The sequence below is a fragment of the Theropithecus gelada genome, chromosome 16 (genome assembly GCF_003255815.1).
Source record: "Theropithecus gelada isolate Dixy chromosome 16, Tgel_1.0, whole genome shotgun sequence".
Classification (NCBI taxonomy): domain Eukaryota; kingdom Metazoa; phylum Chordata; class Mammalia; order Primates; family Cercopithecidae; genus Theropithecus; species Theropithecus gelada.
The window spans coordinates 34,326,120-34,342,110 of record NC_037684.1 but is presented as its reverse complement, the minus strand read 5'-3'; the positions used below and the strand labels follow the sequence as shown (position 1 = coordinate 34,342,110).

Genomic DNA, 15,991 nt, shown 5'->3' with positions numbered 1-15,991 from the left:
TGGCTCAAGCCTGTAATCCCAGCACTTTGGGAGGCCGAGACGGGTGGATCACGAGGTTAGGAGATCGAGACCATCCTTGCTAACACGGTGAAACCCCCCCGTCTCTACTAAAAAATACAAAAAACTAGCCGGGCGATGTGGCGGGCGCCTGTAGTCCCAGCTACTCGGGAGCTGAGGCAGGAGAATGGCGTGAACCCGGGAGGCGGAGCTTGCAGTGAGCTGAGACCTGGCCACTGCCCTCCAGCCTGGGTGACAGAGCGAGACTCTGTCTCAAAAAAAAAAAAAAAAAAAAGTTGTAATATGGCTGGGCGCGGTGGCTCATGCCTGTATTCCCAGCACTTTAGGAGGCCGAGGCAGGCAGATCACAAGGTCAGGAGATTGAGACTATCCTGGCTAACACAGTGAAACCCTATCTCTACTAAAAATACAAAAAATTAGCTGAGCGTGCTGGCGGGTACCTATAGTCCCAGCTACTCGGGTGGCTGAGGCAAAAGAATTGCGTGAACCCAGGAGGCAGAGCTTGCAGTGAGCCAAGATCGTGCCACTGCATTCCATCCTGGGCAACAGAGCAAGACTCCATCTCAAAAAAAAAAAGAAAAAAGAAGTTGTAAGAGGAAGTGGGAGTTTCCACATACTAGAATGTGGGGGGCTGCTTTATTCAGCAAATATATGAATACTTGATGTGCTCACAGTATTGGGCTGAAGACATAAAGATAATTGAACTCTTCCCTCGAGTTCAGAGCCAGGAAAATGGACATATTTTCAAATTAGTACCATAATATTGTAGTTACCATGGTAGAAATACGTACTAGGATACTTTTATTTTGATAAATAAAGTGCTCTTGATCTTCCATCTCTTCTCTCCTTCAGGTTTTAGTTACCACCTGTAGACAGATTTACTGAACATATCTGTCTCCTACTTTCAGATTTGTACTACATACCCTCACCTAGATGTTTTATCAGGTTTCAGATTTAATATTCCAAAACCAAATTTCCTGTCTTTTTTACTGCTTTCCTTTCTGCTCCCATTTCCCTGTTTATCCCAATTTCCCAGGCTTAAAACATCAGGATTACCTTTGATTCCTGACACTCTACTGTGCCCTACATCAAGTCACTTGCCAAATTTTTTCAGTTCTGTCTTGGCAGTGTCTTTAGTTCTCACTGCCACTACCTACCTTCTCTTTGATTAACCTTCTTGTTTCATATCATTCAACCATTCAGACATTTTCAGTGATTCCCCATCATTTACAAAACAAAGTACAGGCTTTTTTTGGGTCTTTTGAGTCCTCTAGATCTGTCCCTAACTGGTCTTTTGGGTCCTCTAGATCTGACCCTAACTGGCCTTTCCAAATGTGCTCCTGATTGTTCTCCAGATGCTTCAGCCAAATATAAATAATCACTGGTCATCAGACATTAATTTATTTTTCAACCTCTCTGCTTTGATTTTGTTTTTTTGCATCACTGAGGCTCTTCATCCTCTACATTTACCTGTCTTTTCATTACCTGGCTCATATGCTACCACTGTCCTCACACCTTTTCACATTTTCCCTTTCAAGAATGTTATACTCGTTTCCTTCTTGAAATCGTAATGTATCATTTATGGTACTGTCAGTTGACTTTGGTTCACAGTAGATTTATTTGGCATCTACTGCATTGCTAGCCCCTGTTCTAGGAGTTAATACTCCAATTGCAAACAAGTAAAGTACCTACCATTAAGCCGCCCACAGTCTAACCCTCCACGTGCAGAAACAGAAAGTACATGCAAGGCCAGGAAGTGAACGCATGTCAGATATGGTCAACTTGTGGGGTGAGAAAAACCTTCATATGCATGTCTGTTGGTAGAACAGGGCCTTTTAGGTAGAGGGAACAACATATGCAAAGGAGCAGAGGCACAGAATAACATAGTAATTGGAGTAATTTAGTATTGCTTCAGCATGGAAGTTAGGGGAGGGATGGTAGAGAGAGATTGTGGGGGATAAGTCAGGAGACTAAAGCAGGGATGGAGCACAAAAAGCCTTTTATACTCTGCTAAGAAGTATGGACTTTTTTTCTGTGAGTGGTGCTAAGCCATTGAGTTTTAAGAATAGCAGTGACATAGTGTTAAAACATAAGATCACTCTGGCAGCTGTGTCGAGTGGAGTAGTTAGAGGAGTGAAGTTGGCGACACAGGACAAGAGGGGGAACTTTATAACAGTTCAGGCAAGAAATAAAAGCCTGAACAGTTAGGCTGAGTATGTTGTAGATATTTGGGTATATCCTATCACTGGTTCTAGACCAGGAGTCCAGCCAACTACCAGTTTTTATGAACAGAGGGCTTTTTTGGAACACAACCACACCCATTAATTGGTGTACTGTCTGTGGTTGCTTGCATGCTACAGTGGCAGAGTTGAGTATTTACAACAGGGACTGCATGGCCCACAAAGCCTATTTTTGTGCTTTTATTTTAGGTACTATCTGCCACTTTACAGAAGTTTGCTGGCCCTCATTCTAGACTTTAAATCCCTATCTTATTCACCTCAGAGTCTCCCACAGTACCCCAAATAGGTCTAAGTAATGAGCACATGGTAGGTGTCCAGTAAATTTTTATTCTTTTTTTGAAAAAGATTCTTGCTCTGTCCCCCAGGCTGGAGGGCAGTGGCACTGTCTTGGCTCACTGCAACCTCCGCCTGCCGGGTTCAAGCGATTCTTCTGCCTCAGCCTCCTGAGTAGCTGGGGCTACAGGCATGTGCCACCACGCCCAGCTAATTTTTTGTATCTTTAGTAGAGCTGGGGTTTCACCATGTTGGCCAAGCTGGTCTCGAACTCCTGACCTCGTGATCCACCCGCCTTGGCCTCCCAAAATGCTGGGATTACAGGTGTGAGCCACCACGCCCAGCTGATATTTTTTAAATGAGTAAACTTATATAAGTATTCTGGAATCAAACTCTATCCATAAGTCATAATTTCCCTATGTAATAGAAGTGGCTTTGTTCTAGCTCAAGAATGCCAAAGGTTTAGATGGTGTGGAAATATTGTATTGGGTCTTTATAGAATGGATCCATTCAGGGACTATGTTTTTATTCTTCTTCTTGCTATACTGTTTTTTGTTTGTTCGTTTGTTAGTTTGTTTTGAGACAGAGTCTCGCTCTTTCGCCCAGGCTGGAGTGCAGAAGCGCAATCTTGGCTCACTACAAGCTCTGCCTCCCAGGTTCAGCCATTCTCTTGCCTCAGCCTCCCGAGCAGCTGGGACTACAAGCGCCTGCGACTACGCCTGGCTAATATTTTGTATTTTTAGTTGAGATGGGGTTTCACCGTGTTAGCCAGGATGGTCTCAATCTCCTGACCTCGTGATCCTTCCGCCTTGGCCTCCCAAAGTGCTGGGATTACAGGCATGAGCCACCATGCTGTACTGTTTTAACAAGAAGAGATGGTGACTTCAAGAAAAATGATGTAAACTGTGTGAAAATTGCTCCCTACCATACTATTCTTTCATCTCAGACCACATGGGTGCATCCTGACATAATCCACAGTCACTAGTTTACTAGTTGTTGTATTTTTCACATGCGTTGGCCATGGAATTTTTCTCTTATTTAGTTATTTGTCATTTTAACTACAATAATCCCACCCCAAAATTTCACTTTAAGCCATTGTCTCAGTAAGAAACATGCTTTCTTCAAGCATATATTGGGTTTATCTACATATGAGGCAGTGAGGAATGGTGGGAAGATCGCAGATACCGTAGTCAGAAGGTGTGGTTATGCATTACGTTTCTTTCACTTTTTTGTTTCTGACCTGTCAAGGGGAAATACTACCTATCTAATCAGATTTTTATGAGAATGAAAGCAAATACTTTATATAAAAGTGCCTTGAAAACTCTGTACATGCTAGTTATCTCCATTTTTTATTATTAGCTGATTTGAGAGGATATCAGTACATCCTTTTTAATAGATGAATTTCTGATTTTTATTGACTCTTTGTAGTTACACTTTTTCTAATTGTAAAGCTAAAATGTTTGTCACCCTTGTACAGAATATATTATCCTTCTGATTTGCAAGTAACCAGTAGTGCAAATACTTCACATTGTTTTCATCACTTTTTTCCATGTGATAGAATTAGCTGTAAGCTTCAGGTGATATATATTGACTTGTGACCATTACTCCTTGTACTAAACAGCTCCTAATTTTTCACCATGTCAGTGGAATAACTATGTAGGCACTTTGGGGATGAGAAAGCTATGTAAGACACTAATCTTACCCCCGAAAAGAAATATTACTGACGTTTCATTTTCTGCATTTTTAAAAATCTGCATTGTCAGAGGTCTTTAAAGACTATTTTTCCAGTGACTTGTCCTTGGCTAAACAAAAGAAATACAGTTTTAGTCTTCCATTGCTATAGATGTTTAGAGCTTTACTAATCATGAGTGATGAATAAATATTTAAATTGAAACATAATTTAAAGTTGTTACTGAACTTTAAAAACATTTAAAACGTATAAGTGTTATGATGTTCTTTCTTTGTATATTAAAAAGTCATTATTAGTGTTATTTTGCTTCCTTTTCAGAAGATTGAGGCCTAAACAAAGATTTAGTCAGGTGGACTAAACAAGTCTTTCCTGTTAAACTGTTTTTTCAGGTTTTCTGAAGCAAGTGGAAAATCTGGTCATAAACACCTGTTGTTCATGTCATTTGTACTTGAACCTATGATTGCGGTCAACTAAAATTCATGTGACATTTGGTTGTTTTTATCCTGAAAGGAATTTCTGCTTTAGGTAGAGAAGATTCATAACCCAAATTTTTTCTCTAATCTGTTGTGAGGAAATAAACTGAGGACACACACACATACACTCACACACTTTCCACCTGAGTCAAAGCTCTAAGTTATGTTTACAGAATTTCATAAAATTTCTTATTTTTTTGCAGAATTTTTGATTGATTAAGGTCATTCTACCCTTAATTTAAGAGGAATGATAAGAACTTTGAAAGGTCAGATTTAAAAGGTTATGAAATTTAAGGGTGACCACTTGATATTTGCTAGTGTTGAAATACAAGTTTATTAGTTTCTGCAGGTATAAGCTGAAAGATGCTGCCTCTTCTATATTGATTAGCTGTTACAAATAAAATGCAGGAAAAATGTTGCTAATTCAAACAAATGAGAAAAGATTTTCTGAATGAGTAAAAATTCAGAATTATAGACTTTTAAAAATAAGATTTTACAAATTTTGATAAAATGCTAAAAGTCAACTAAGAGCAGTCCTTAGAAAATTTATTTTAATGAGCAGGTAGGAATAATTTGCAATTGGAATATTCATTGCTTACAATTATGTAATTTATAGAATTCCTTGTGTGGCTGAAAACAGCTTGTTCTGAAATACTTCTTCCCCACACCCATCTTAATTCACTTTTAAGAAAGGACTTAGCAATTAATTGGGTGAGTCTTTTCTTAATAATTAGCAAAATGACAAGTTTTATACCAGCTTCAGTCCTGAAATCTATCTTATTTTTTGGCAAATGTTGAAAGATGGGAAAGATTTTTCTTTCATACTGCTGTATGTATCTGTCATTTGAATTCGGTTTTACTATAAGAGAATCAGAATGCAAAATATTATGGTAAAAACCTAGACCTGTATAGGAAAGAGGTGTTTAAAGTGAGGCTGGTAGCTTTGTTGAGATTTTAATGTTTTGGTCAGAGCTCCTGTCTTTACTTTGGCTTAAGAGTTTGTATCTTGTCAAAAAGTTTGAATCAGAGTTAAAACTTCTATATAAGGGTACCTAGGAAGGAAATCCTGTATCTGCCTTTTATAATTTATGAAAACCTCCAGGTTTGTATAAGTATGAAATGAGATAATGTGATATGATGAAATTAGATAGTGTATATGAGCATACTTTATAAACTATGAAGAACTATAGACAGTTAATTATCATAGTTCTTTCACGGATATGCTTGGTTCCTGTGACACCATTTTTCTTTTTTTCTGTTTTTTTTTTTTTTTTTGGAGACGGAGTTTCCCTCTTGTTGCCTAGGCTGAAGTGCAATGGCACAATCTCAGCTCACCACAACCTCTGCCTCCCAGGTTCAAGCAATTCGCCTGCCTCAGCCTCCAAAGTAGCTGGGATTACAGGTGCCCACCACCATGCCCAGCTAATTTTGTATTTTTAGTAGAGAGAGGGTTTTGCCATGTTGGTCAGGCTGGTCTTGAACTCCTGACCTCAGGTGATCCGCCTGCCTCGGCCTTCCAAAGCGCTGGGATTACAGGTGTGAGCCACTGTGCCGGGCCCATTTTTCTTTATTTAAACTTAGAAATGCCAAATAAATGCAATTAATATTTATCAAATGCCTCATATGTGCCAATATAAGCCCTATTAATAATTTAAATGTTTATGTTTGATTTGTTTGTTTGTTTTTGTTTTTGAGAGGGAGTCTCGCTCTGTCGCCTGGGCTGGAGTGCAGTAGCGCAATCTCAGCTCACTACAAGCTCTGCCTCCTGGGTTCACGCCGTTCTCCTGCCTCAGTCTCCCAAGCAGCTGGTACTACAGGTGCCCGCCACCACGCCCAGCTAATTTTTTGTATTTTCAGTAGAGACGGGGTTTCACCGTGTTAGCCAGGGTGGTCTGAAACTCCTGACCTCATGATCCACCCATCTTGGCCTCCCAAAGTGCTAGAATTACAGGCGTGAGTCACCATGCCCAGCCCAATAATTTAAATGTTAATTGTTCTATTGAAGTAAAATATTTGTCTCTTTGTTACTTCTTACTTTCTTTACAAAAGTATAGAAGTTATAGATGATGGCATTCTTTCAGTAAAAGATTCAAGAATGTCAAAGCATATAGGGAAAAATGAGAAAGGCCATCTCTAACACTGTTTTCCTTTCACTCTCCAGAGTTAGCCAGAATTTGGGATATATCTTTGAAGTTTGTTTTCTTTATATAATATTTACATTCATATACATGTGTGCTTTTTTAAAAAAATGAACATTAATAGAATTATACTGCAGTATACATTTTTCACTTACAAATATTCCTTGGATAGCTTTCTGTGTCAATATATGTAAGTCTCCTTCATTATCTTGGACAAATGCAGAGTATTCTAGAATATTGCCACATAATGGAAAATGTAAGATCCATGAACACAGGGACCTTTTCCGTTTTATTTACTGCTATGACTCCAGTTCCTCGAACAGGCTTGGTGTCTGGTAGGTACTCAGTAAATAGACTTAATGAATAATTCATTTAACATATGGATTATTTCTGGTTGTGGCTGTTGAAAATAGTACTGTTGTGAAAATGCTTACTTGCCTCCCTGTGCACACAATGAATCATTTTCTAGGGTAGCCATCCAAATATCTTTTCAAAGACATGGTTTCATTGTCTTGTAGTTTCTGGTGTTGCCAGTGAGAGTTATCATACCAATCTCATTCTGGTTTCTTTGCAGGAAACCTATTTTTGTCCCTCAGAAAAGTTCTAGGACTTTCTCTTCACCTTTGGTGCTCTGAAAGTTTACAACAGTGGGTCTGGACATCGTGTGCTGCTTTTCATTTATCCCAGTCATCACTCACTGAACCCTTTAAACTACAGAGGCACGCCTTTCTTCAGCTATAGGAAATTTTTTTCTCCTCTGTCTTTTATTGTTTCTTCTCTGTGACTCTTTCTGTTCTCTCCTTCCGAGAATCCTGTTAGATCACAGTTAAAACTTCTGGATATTTCTTTCATGCTTTGTAGCCTTTCTGTCTCACTTTCTGTCATTTTGTGGGATTTGGGGTGGAGAGGAAGATAAATAACTGTGTTCTGTTTGCCATCTTCACCCAGCTTCCTGACATAGTTCTTTTTATCCCACAAGGGTGACTTTTTTTTAATCTGTCATTTCATTTGTCTCGCAGTCTCTTCCTAAAAAAAAAAAAATGACTCATATTTCGTAATAATTGATGGGAGGTTGATATTTATTTAACATGCTTTTGTTTCATAGTCAGCTTTTTTTTAAGATGCTTTTTTTTTCCAAAGCCATAATACCAATTTAAAAATTAGGTTGTGTTGCTTTGTGCTATTGGTAGTGAGCCCAGTCGCTTTAAAACACGTGTTGGTATCTTAATCACTCATCAGGTCCAGGCAGCTCCAAGTGCTGATAAAGGCCTTGATGCTTCTCCAGATGTCTAAATGCTAGGTCCAGGTGCAGTAAGCAGACTATTTGGAGCTGGCACATAGATTCTGAAGCACAACGTATTATTACAAATCAGAGTTTTAGGTTCTTGGTCTCCTAGAGTAATGGTTCTTAAGCCTGGTTCAGTACCAGAATCACCTGTGGTACTTGATAAAACTGTAAAGACCCTCTATTAGACCTGTTAAATCAAAATGCTATGGGGAATGGAACTGAGTGCCTGTATATCTCTGAAGGCTCTGGAGGTTATTCTGATACGCAGCCAAGTATGACTGTGTTTTCATGTCTGTATATATTTTCTTTTTGTATGGGTTTTCACTGTTCTTATTCTCCGTATGTATTTTTTCTTACTCATTCCTCATGAGTAAAATGGCTATACAGTGTCCCTTGGTACAGATGTGTTCTAATTTACATAACATCCCCTCTTGGTAGACATTATTAATATGCTTCTAGTCTTTTTTCATAACAAGTTACTTTAGTACACTTGTACTTGTATACTTGTACGTGTAACTTTGTACACATTTGTGAATATATGGGATAAATTACTAGAAGTGGACTTGTTCAGAGGGTATATATATTTGTGAATTTGAGAGATGTGTTTTCTTTGATTCCAATTTTTAAAATTGTTTTAAAATACCCATAAAATTGGGTGCAGTGGCTCATGCCTGTAATCCCAGCACTTTGAGTGGCCGAGGCGGGTGGATCTCAAGGTCAGGAGATCAAGACCATCCTAGCTAGCGTGGTGAAACCCTGTCTGTAGTAAAAATACAAAAAATTAGCCAGGCGTGGTGGCAGGTGCCTGTAGTCCCAGCTACTCGGGAGGCTGAGGCAGGAGAATGGCGTGAACCTGGGAGGTGGAGCTTGCAGTGTGCCGAGATCGCGCCACTGCACTCCAGCGTGGACAACAGAGCAAGACTCCGTCTCAAAAACAAACAAACAAAAAAAAACCATAAAATTTACCGTGCAACCATTTTAAATGTACAATTCAGTGGCATTAAACCTTTCGTCTCCAGACCTCTTTTCATCTTGTAAAACTGACTGAAACTCCATACCCATAAACAGTAACTCCCCATTCCTTCCTCTCCTATCCCTGGCAACTACCATTTTACTTTCTGTCTCTTGGATATCAGCTACTCCAGGAACCTCATATAAGTGGATTGTACGGTATTTGCTTATTTAACTTAGCATAATGTCCTCAAGGTTCATCAAGTTGTAGCATGTCAGAATTGTCTTTCTTTTTAAGGCTGAATAATATTCCATTGTGTGTACATAACACATTTTGTTTTTCCGTTCCTCTGTCAATGGACATATGGATTTCTTCCACACTTTAGCTATTGTGAGTAATGCTGTCATGAACAAGGCTGTACAGATATCTCTTCAAGACCCTGTTTTCAGTTGTTTGGGGTATAGACCCAGAAGTGGAATTGCTGGATCATATGATAATTCTATTTTTAATTTTATTAGGAACCACCATATTTTTGTTTCCCACGGTGACTGAACCATTTTACTTACGTTCCCACCAGCAGTTCATAAAGGTTCTGATTTCTCCGCATCCTCACCAACGCTTCTTATTTTCTGCGTTTTTGTGGTAGTAGCCTTCCTAATGAGTATGAAGTGAAATCTCTTTGTAGTTTGGATTTGCATTTCCCTAGTGATTAGTGAGGTTGAACATCTTTTCATGTGCTTATTTAAGGCCATTGTATATCTTTTTTGGAGAAATGTTTGTTTAAGTTCTTTGCCCATTTTTGATTTGGTTTTTTCTTGTTCAATTTTGGCAGTTCTCTATGTATTCTGGATATTAATCCCTTATATATGTGATTTGCAAATATTTCAGATTTTTTAATGTATGAAAATATGCGTTTTAATCCTCAAGAGTTAACGTTCTTAAACTGAAAATATTCTTAGCTATTCTTAAATCTTGGAAGTCCTTACATGTTGTTTTTATCTCTTCTTAGGCCAGTACTAAAGTGGAAGTGGACATGGAGAAAGCAGAAAGCCTGCAGGTGACGAGAGGAGACTTCCTTGCTTCTTTGGAGAATGATATCAAACCAGTGAGTATGCCCATTGAGTATATATATAGGCCAAAAAGTAATGATAATAACTCAGGAGAAAAATAAGTGCCGTTTACCCAGTATTATGGAAGGTTATAGCATATGCAGTTTCATAAAATGAGAAAATCTTAATATTGGAAATGTTCAATATGCAAAACATCTGTGTAATAATCCCAGTGGCTGGTGATATTACTTACCTAAATATTTTCGTGATAGGAAGCTTACCATCTTGTAAGGCAGGCCATTCAGTTTTGAGACTTTCCAATTATTGTTTTACTTTATATTGAACTAGAGCTAATTTTCTGATTGGTTCTTATACAATCCCAAACTATAGAAACCTAAATTCAGTCCAACTTCCATATGTCAGTCATTAGGATATTTAAAATTGACGCTCACATCCTCCTTCTCCTCTCTCTTTTCTCCTCAGCCTCCTCCAAGGCATCCCTTTTTCTTGCTCAATACATTTAGTTTCTCTGACTACTGTAGTTTCTAAGACTTAAAAAAAGTGTCAGTTTTCTTTTTTTTTTTTTTTTTTTTTTTTTTTGAGACGGAGTCTCACTGTGTCTCCCAGGCTGGAGTGCAGTGGCGCGATCTCGGCTCACTGCAAGCTCCGCCCCCCGGGTTCACGCCATTCTCCCGCCTCAGCCTCCCAAGTAGCTGGGACTACAGGCGCCCGCTACCGCGCCCGGCTAGTTTTTTGTATTTTTAGTAGAGACGGGGTTTCACCATGTTAGCCAGGATAGTCTCGATCTCCTGACCTTGTGATCCACCCGCCTCGGCCTCCCAAAGTGCTGGGATTACAGGCTTGAGCCACCGCGCCCGGCCAAAAGTGTCAGTTTTCTTAAAAGGCATTCAAAATAGTCATAGTTGAGCTTTAGAATGCAGTATAAGTTTATTAACTCATTTTCCTATAAAACAACTACTAACATTTGAGTAACTTTGGTTAGAGTCCTGTGTTAATACAAAAACAAATTGTAGAAAGTCCCAGTTCTTAAAGAGTGTGTGTTTGGTTTTCTTTCTTAAATGGACCTCAGGTCCATTAAGATTGGTCTTAATCTTTATGACACACTGTTATTAGTCTACATTTTCATGGTGTGTAAAATAAGATATGGTATATGTAGTTTTCTGGGACTTGCTATTTATTAAATATTTTATTGCCAAGAGTCATCTATGTCAGGAATTCCCAACCACCAGTACTGGTCCGTGACCTGTTAGGAACTGGGCCACACAGCAGGAGGTGAGCAGCAAGCAAGTGAGCCTCATCTGTATTTACAGCCACTCCCCATTGTTCGCGTTACCACCTGAGCTCTACCTCCTGTCAGATCTTTGGTGACATTAGATTCTCATAGGAGTATGAACTCTGTTGTGAACTGCATATCTGAGGGATCTAGATTGCACACTCCTTATGAGAATCTAATGCCTGATAATCTGTCACTGTCTCCCATCACCCCCAGATGGGACCATATAGTTGCAGGAAAACAAGCTCAGGCTCCCACTGATTCTACATTATGGTGATTTGTATAATTATTTCATTATATATTACAATTTAATAATAATAGAAATAAAGTACACAATAAATGTAGTGATGTAGTGTGCTTGGGCCGGGCACGGTGGCTCATGCCTGTAATCCTAGCACTTTGGGAGGCTGAGGCGGGCAGATCATGAGGTCGGGAGTTCAAGACCAGCCTAACCAATATGGTGAAACCCTATCTCTACTAAAAATACAAAAATTAGCTGGGCATAGTAGTGCGTGTCTGTAATCCCAACTACTCAGGAGGCTGAGGCAGGAGAATCACTTGAACCCAGGAGGCAGAGGTTGCAGTGAGCCAAGATCGCACAACTGCACTCCAGCCTGGGTGACAGAGCGAGACTCTGTCTCAAACAAACAAAAAAAAAGTAATGCACTTGAAACATCCCGAAACCACTGCCTTCCCCTGCATGGAAAAATTGTCTTCTATGAAACTCGTCCCTGATGCCACAAAGGTTGGGGACTGCTGATCTATATGATTTCTTATAACTAGACATCATTCATTTTCATGCTGAATAGCATTCCATTGTGTGACTACCACAGTTCATCTATTTTCCTGTTGATTGTGAATGTTGTCAGTTTTTTATTAAAAACAGATTTGTTATAAGCATTCTTGAATGAATTTCTCTTATTTAGGAATAAAATTATTGGGTTGTTGGATATATGAATGTCCAGCTTTAAAAAAACATTTCCCAGTGGTTGAACCAATTAACACTGCCCCCAATACTGTGAAAAATATCCATTTTTTCTGTATACTCTCTGACACTTGGTATTATCAGATTTATTTTTTATTTATTTTTGAGATGAAGTCTCACTCTGTCGCCCAGACTGGAGTGCAATGGCGCAATCTCAGCTCACTGCAACCTTCATCTCCCAGATTCAAGCAGTTCTCCTGCCTCAGCCTCCCGAGTAGCTGGGATTACAGGTGCCTGCCACCATGCTTGGCTAATTTTTGTATTTTTAGTAGAGACGGGGTTTCGCCATGTTGGCCAGGCTGGTCTCGAACTCCTGACCTCAGGTTGTCTGTCTGCCTCGGCTTTCCAAAGTACTGGGATTACAGGTGTGAGCCACTGCACCCAGCCTCAGATTTAATTTTTGCCATTCAGTTGGGTGTAAAATGAGATCTCATTTCAGTCTTGATTTGCATTTTGGTTATTACTTAAGAACTTAAGCATATGTTAATTAACCACACGCATGTGTTGTGTGAAATACTGTTCAAGTCTTTTGCCTATTTTTCTGTTGTACTGCTTATTTGACTAATACAAGTTCTTTATATACTTTTTTCTCAATTTTGTATTGTGTTAAAATACATACGAAGTTTACCATTGTAATCATTTTTAAATGTATAGTTCAGTGGTATTAAGCACATTCATAATGTTGTGTAATCATCACCACCATCCATCTCCAAAACTCTTTTCTTCTTGAACTGAAATTCTATACCCATTAAACAATAATTCTTTTTTCCTTCCCCTACAACACCTGACAGCCACCATTCTACTGTCCATCTTTATGAATTTCACTAATCTTAAGTACCTCATATAAGTGAAATCATAGTATTTGTCTTTTTGTAACTGGCTTATTTAATGTAGCATAATGTCCTCAAGGTTCACCCATCTTGCAGCAAGGGTCTGGAGGATAAAACAAAAAAAAATGAAGTTATGGGATATGTAAGGAAGATATACACGTTATGTATCTTGGGAGAGTCACTGTTTTATGGTTCAGGTATCTTAAAGCTTCTGCTGTGAGGCTTGGAGTATATAACTGGAAAAATTAAAGACAAAAGCCAGCCTATAATTTTTTTTTTTTTTTAAATGAGATGGAGTCTCTCTCTATCTCCCAGGCTGGAGTGCAATGGCGTGATCTCAGCTCACTGCAACCTCCGCCTCCCGGGTTCAAGAGATTCTCCTACCTCAGCCTCCCAAGTAGCTAGGATTACAGGCACACACCACCACAGCCAGCTAATTTTTGTATTTTTAGTATAGATGGGGTTTCACCATGTTGGTTAGGTTGGTCTGGAACTCCTGACCTCAGGTGATCTGCCTGCCTCAGCCTCCCAAAGTGCTGGGATTACAGGCTTGAGTCACTACGCCCAGCTGTAAAAATTTCTTAGAACAGCCATTCGGCCGGTATGAATTAGGCTCATCATTACTTTTTACACTACTACAGAATTTGCCATATCCAGGCCAAAGAATGAGGACCTTCCTCTGTATGCAGGAATCAAAGGACCAGTATATGCAAGGAGACTACCTAAAAAGTGGTCTGAAAAATTATTTTGTGGCAAAGTAATAGAGATATGAGATCGCTGGATACTGTTTCAGAGACAGTGTTACAAAAACAGCTTTGTGTGAGGTGCATGTTCTAAAGAACTGTTAAAACTATTCCATACATCAGGTAGTCAAAAGTTGACTTTTTGAGGGATGTGATGATATTTTAAAAGTTGAAATTCTCAAGATACATGATCTTTACATGTACATGATCTTTACATATGGTAGGTTATGTTTTCCTATTCTGTTAACCTCATGAAAATCCAATTCAATTGTAAATACTAAAGTTATTGACTACTTTTGGCAGCTGTTTTGATGGGAGGTATAACCTTTGAGATTAAAAGTTGAAAATGAAGAAGGGTGCAATTTAAGCTCCAATATATAGTGAACACAAATAGAATTATTATCTGTATTAATTGCTTTTATATCCTTTTCATTACAGCTGCTCATTTCTATCTCATCCTAAATCTTGTATTTACACATATAAACTTACGTTGGTGCCATTTAACTATGTCCCCTACCACAAAGTTGATGTGAACATGATCTTCTCATTACCATTTCGTATTCTCATGTTAATCCATAGCACCTGCAATCAGTGTTAAGGTAGTATATTTGTCAACTGCGCTGTTTGTCATTTCTAAGTCCATAATCTCTTTTTTCCTTTGTTCTTAACAGAACAGCCTCAAACTGCATAGTGTTGATAAAAATAAGCACGTTGGAACATACTCTTTCTGTCAGGAATTATGAGGGTTTGAGCTCTGGTAGATTCTGAGCCTAAAATCCATTGTTTTTATTCCATGAGGTCATTCAAAGCAGCCTTTTTTTTCCTATTGGGAAAAAAGTTAAATGATAAATTATACAAGTTGTTTTGCTTTCCAGGCTTTTTATATTAATATGGGATAGTGATCAATATCTTTAGCATGTATGAATTATAACTCATCTTTTATACTGTTAAATATTTTAGTTTTTAACACTAATGCTCAAAATGCTTTAAACTGTCCTTTTTCTTAATAGGCATTTGGCACAAACCAAGAGGATTATGCAAGTTACATTATGAACGGTATCATCAAATGGGGTGACCCAGTTACTCGAGTTCTAGATGATGGGGAGCTGCTAGTGCAGCAGACTAAGAACAGTGACCGCACACCATTGGTCAGCGTGCTTCTGGAAGGTGAGGACGAATGAGGAGATGGGATTAAAAGTTAAAGGAAAAACAGCATTTTTTAAAAGCCCTTAAGCACATTCTAGAAAATTGAATTCTTTCCCATTTTTAACCTTGTTCTTGATCTGAAAATAGTAATCCAGTCTATGTACCAATATTATGTACAAATTAAAATTCTCTTGGGGTAGAATGTTACTGAGGAATGATAGTAACTAGTTTTCTTGTAGGATTATATCTGTATTTCTGTGGCACTTAATACACTGAATGATGCCACATAGCTTCAATTAAATAAATATTTACTGAGTACTTGCATTTTAGTCATTCAACTAGTTGCTGGGGATACAAAGACATTCAAGTATTCATTCAGTCTGGTCATGAACAAAGGCAGTGTAAAGAAATTCCTGACTACAGTGTGTGTGTGTAAAGTTGTGTGAATACAAGTCATTTTGCATAGGGGTGGTCGAGAAAACTAGAGATGATATTTAATCTAGGCCTTGAAAGACCAGTTAGGATTTTACTGAGTAGACAGACAAAAGGGGGAGAACATTCCATTCACAAATAATTAATTTACAGTTATAATTAGTATGACAGCAGAAAAGTTCAGTGAGGCCCCATGACAAGGGAACCTAACTACCTTTAAAGGTCTGGGGGGTGAGAGCTCCCTGAGAGAAACATATTAAGCCATAACTTGACCAGTGAGGAGACTCTGGCCAGGCAAAGTCATTGGGGAAGATGTTTGAAGCAGAGCATGTAAGTCCTGGGCAGGAAGGAGCTTGAAACAGAAAGGGAGATTGTCCTGACATGAGACTGTAGAAGCAGACAGAATCCAGTTCATATAAAACCTCGTAGGCCATGTTAAA

At 38.8% G+C, this 15,991-nt stretch overlaps 1 protein-coding gene across 5 annotated transcripts in view; it reads left to right on the top strand.

The window, feature by feature from the left end:
* Positions 1–15,991, top strand: part of NSF (N-ethylmaleimide sensitive factor, vesicle fusing ATPase) — a 162,274-nt gene that overhangs the window by 100,675 nt on the left and 45,608 nt on the right. For all 5 annotated transcript variants that reach the window (XM_025363255.1, XM_025363251.1, XM_025363252.1 and 2 more), the window contains 2 exons: positions 10,082–10,177; positions 14,984–15,140. In XM_025363255.1, coding sequence (XP_025219040.1) covers positions 10,082–10,177; positions 14,984–15,140 — 253 coding nt within the window. The remainder of the gene's footprint in view (positions 1–10,081; positions 10,178–14,983; positions 15,141–15,991) is intronic.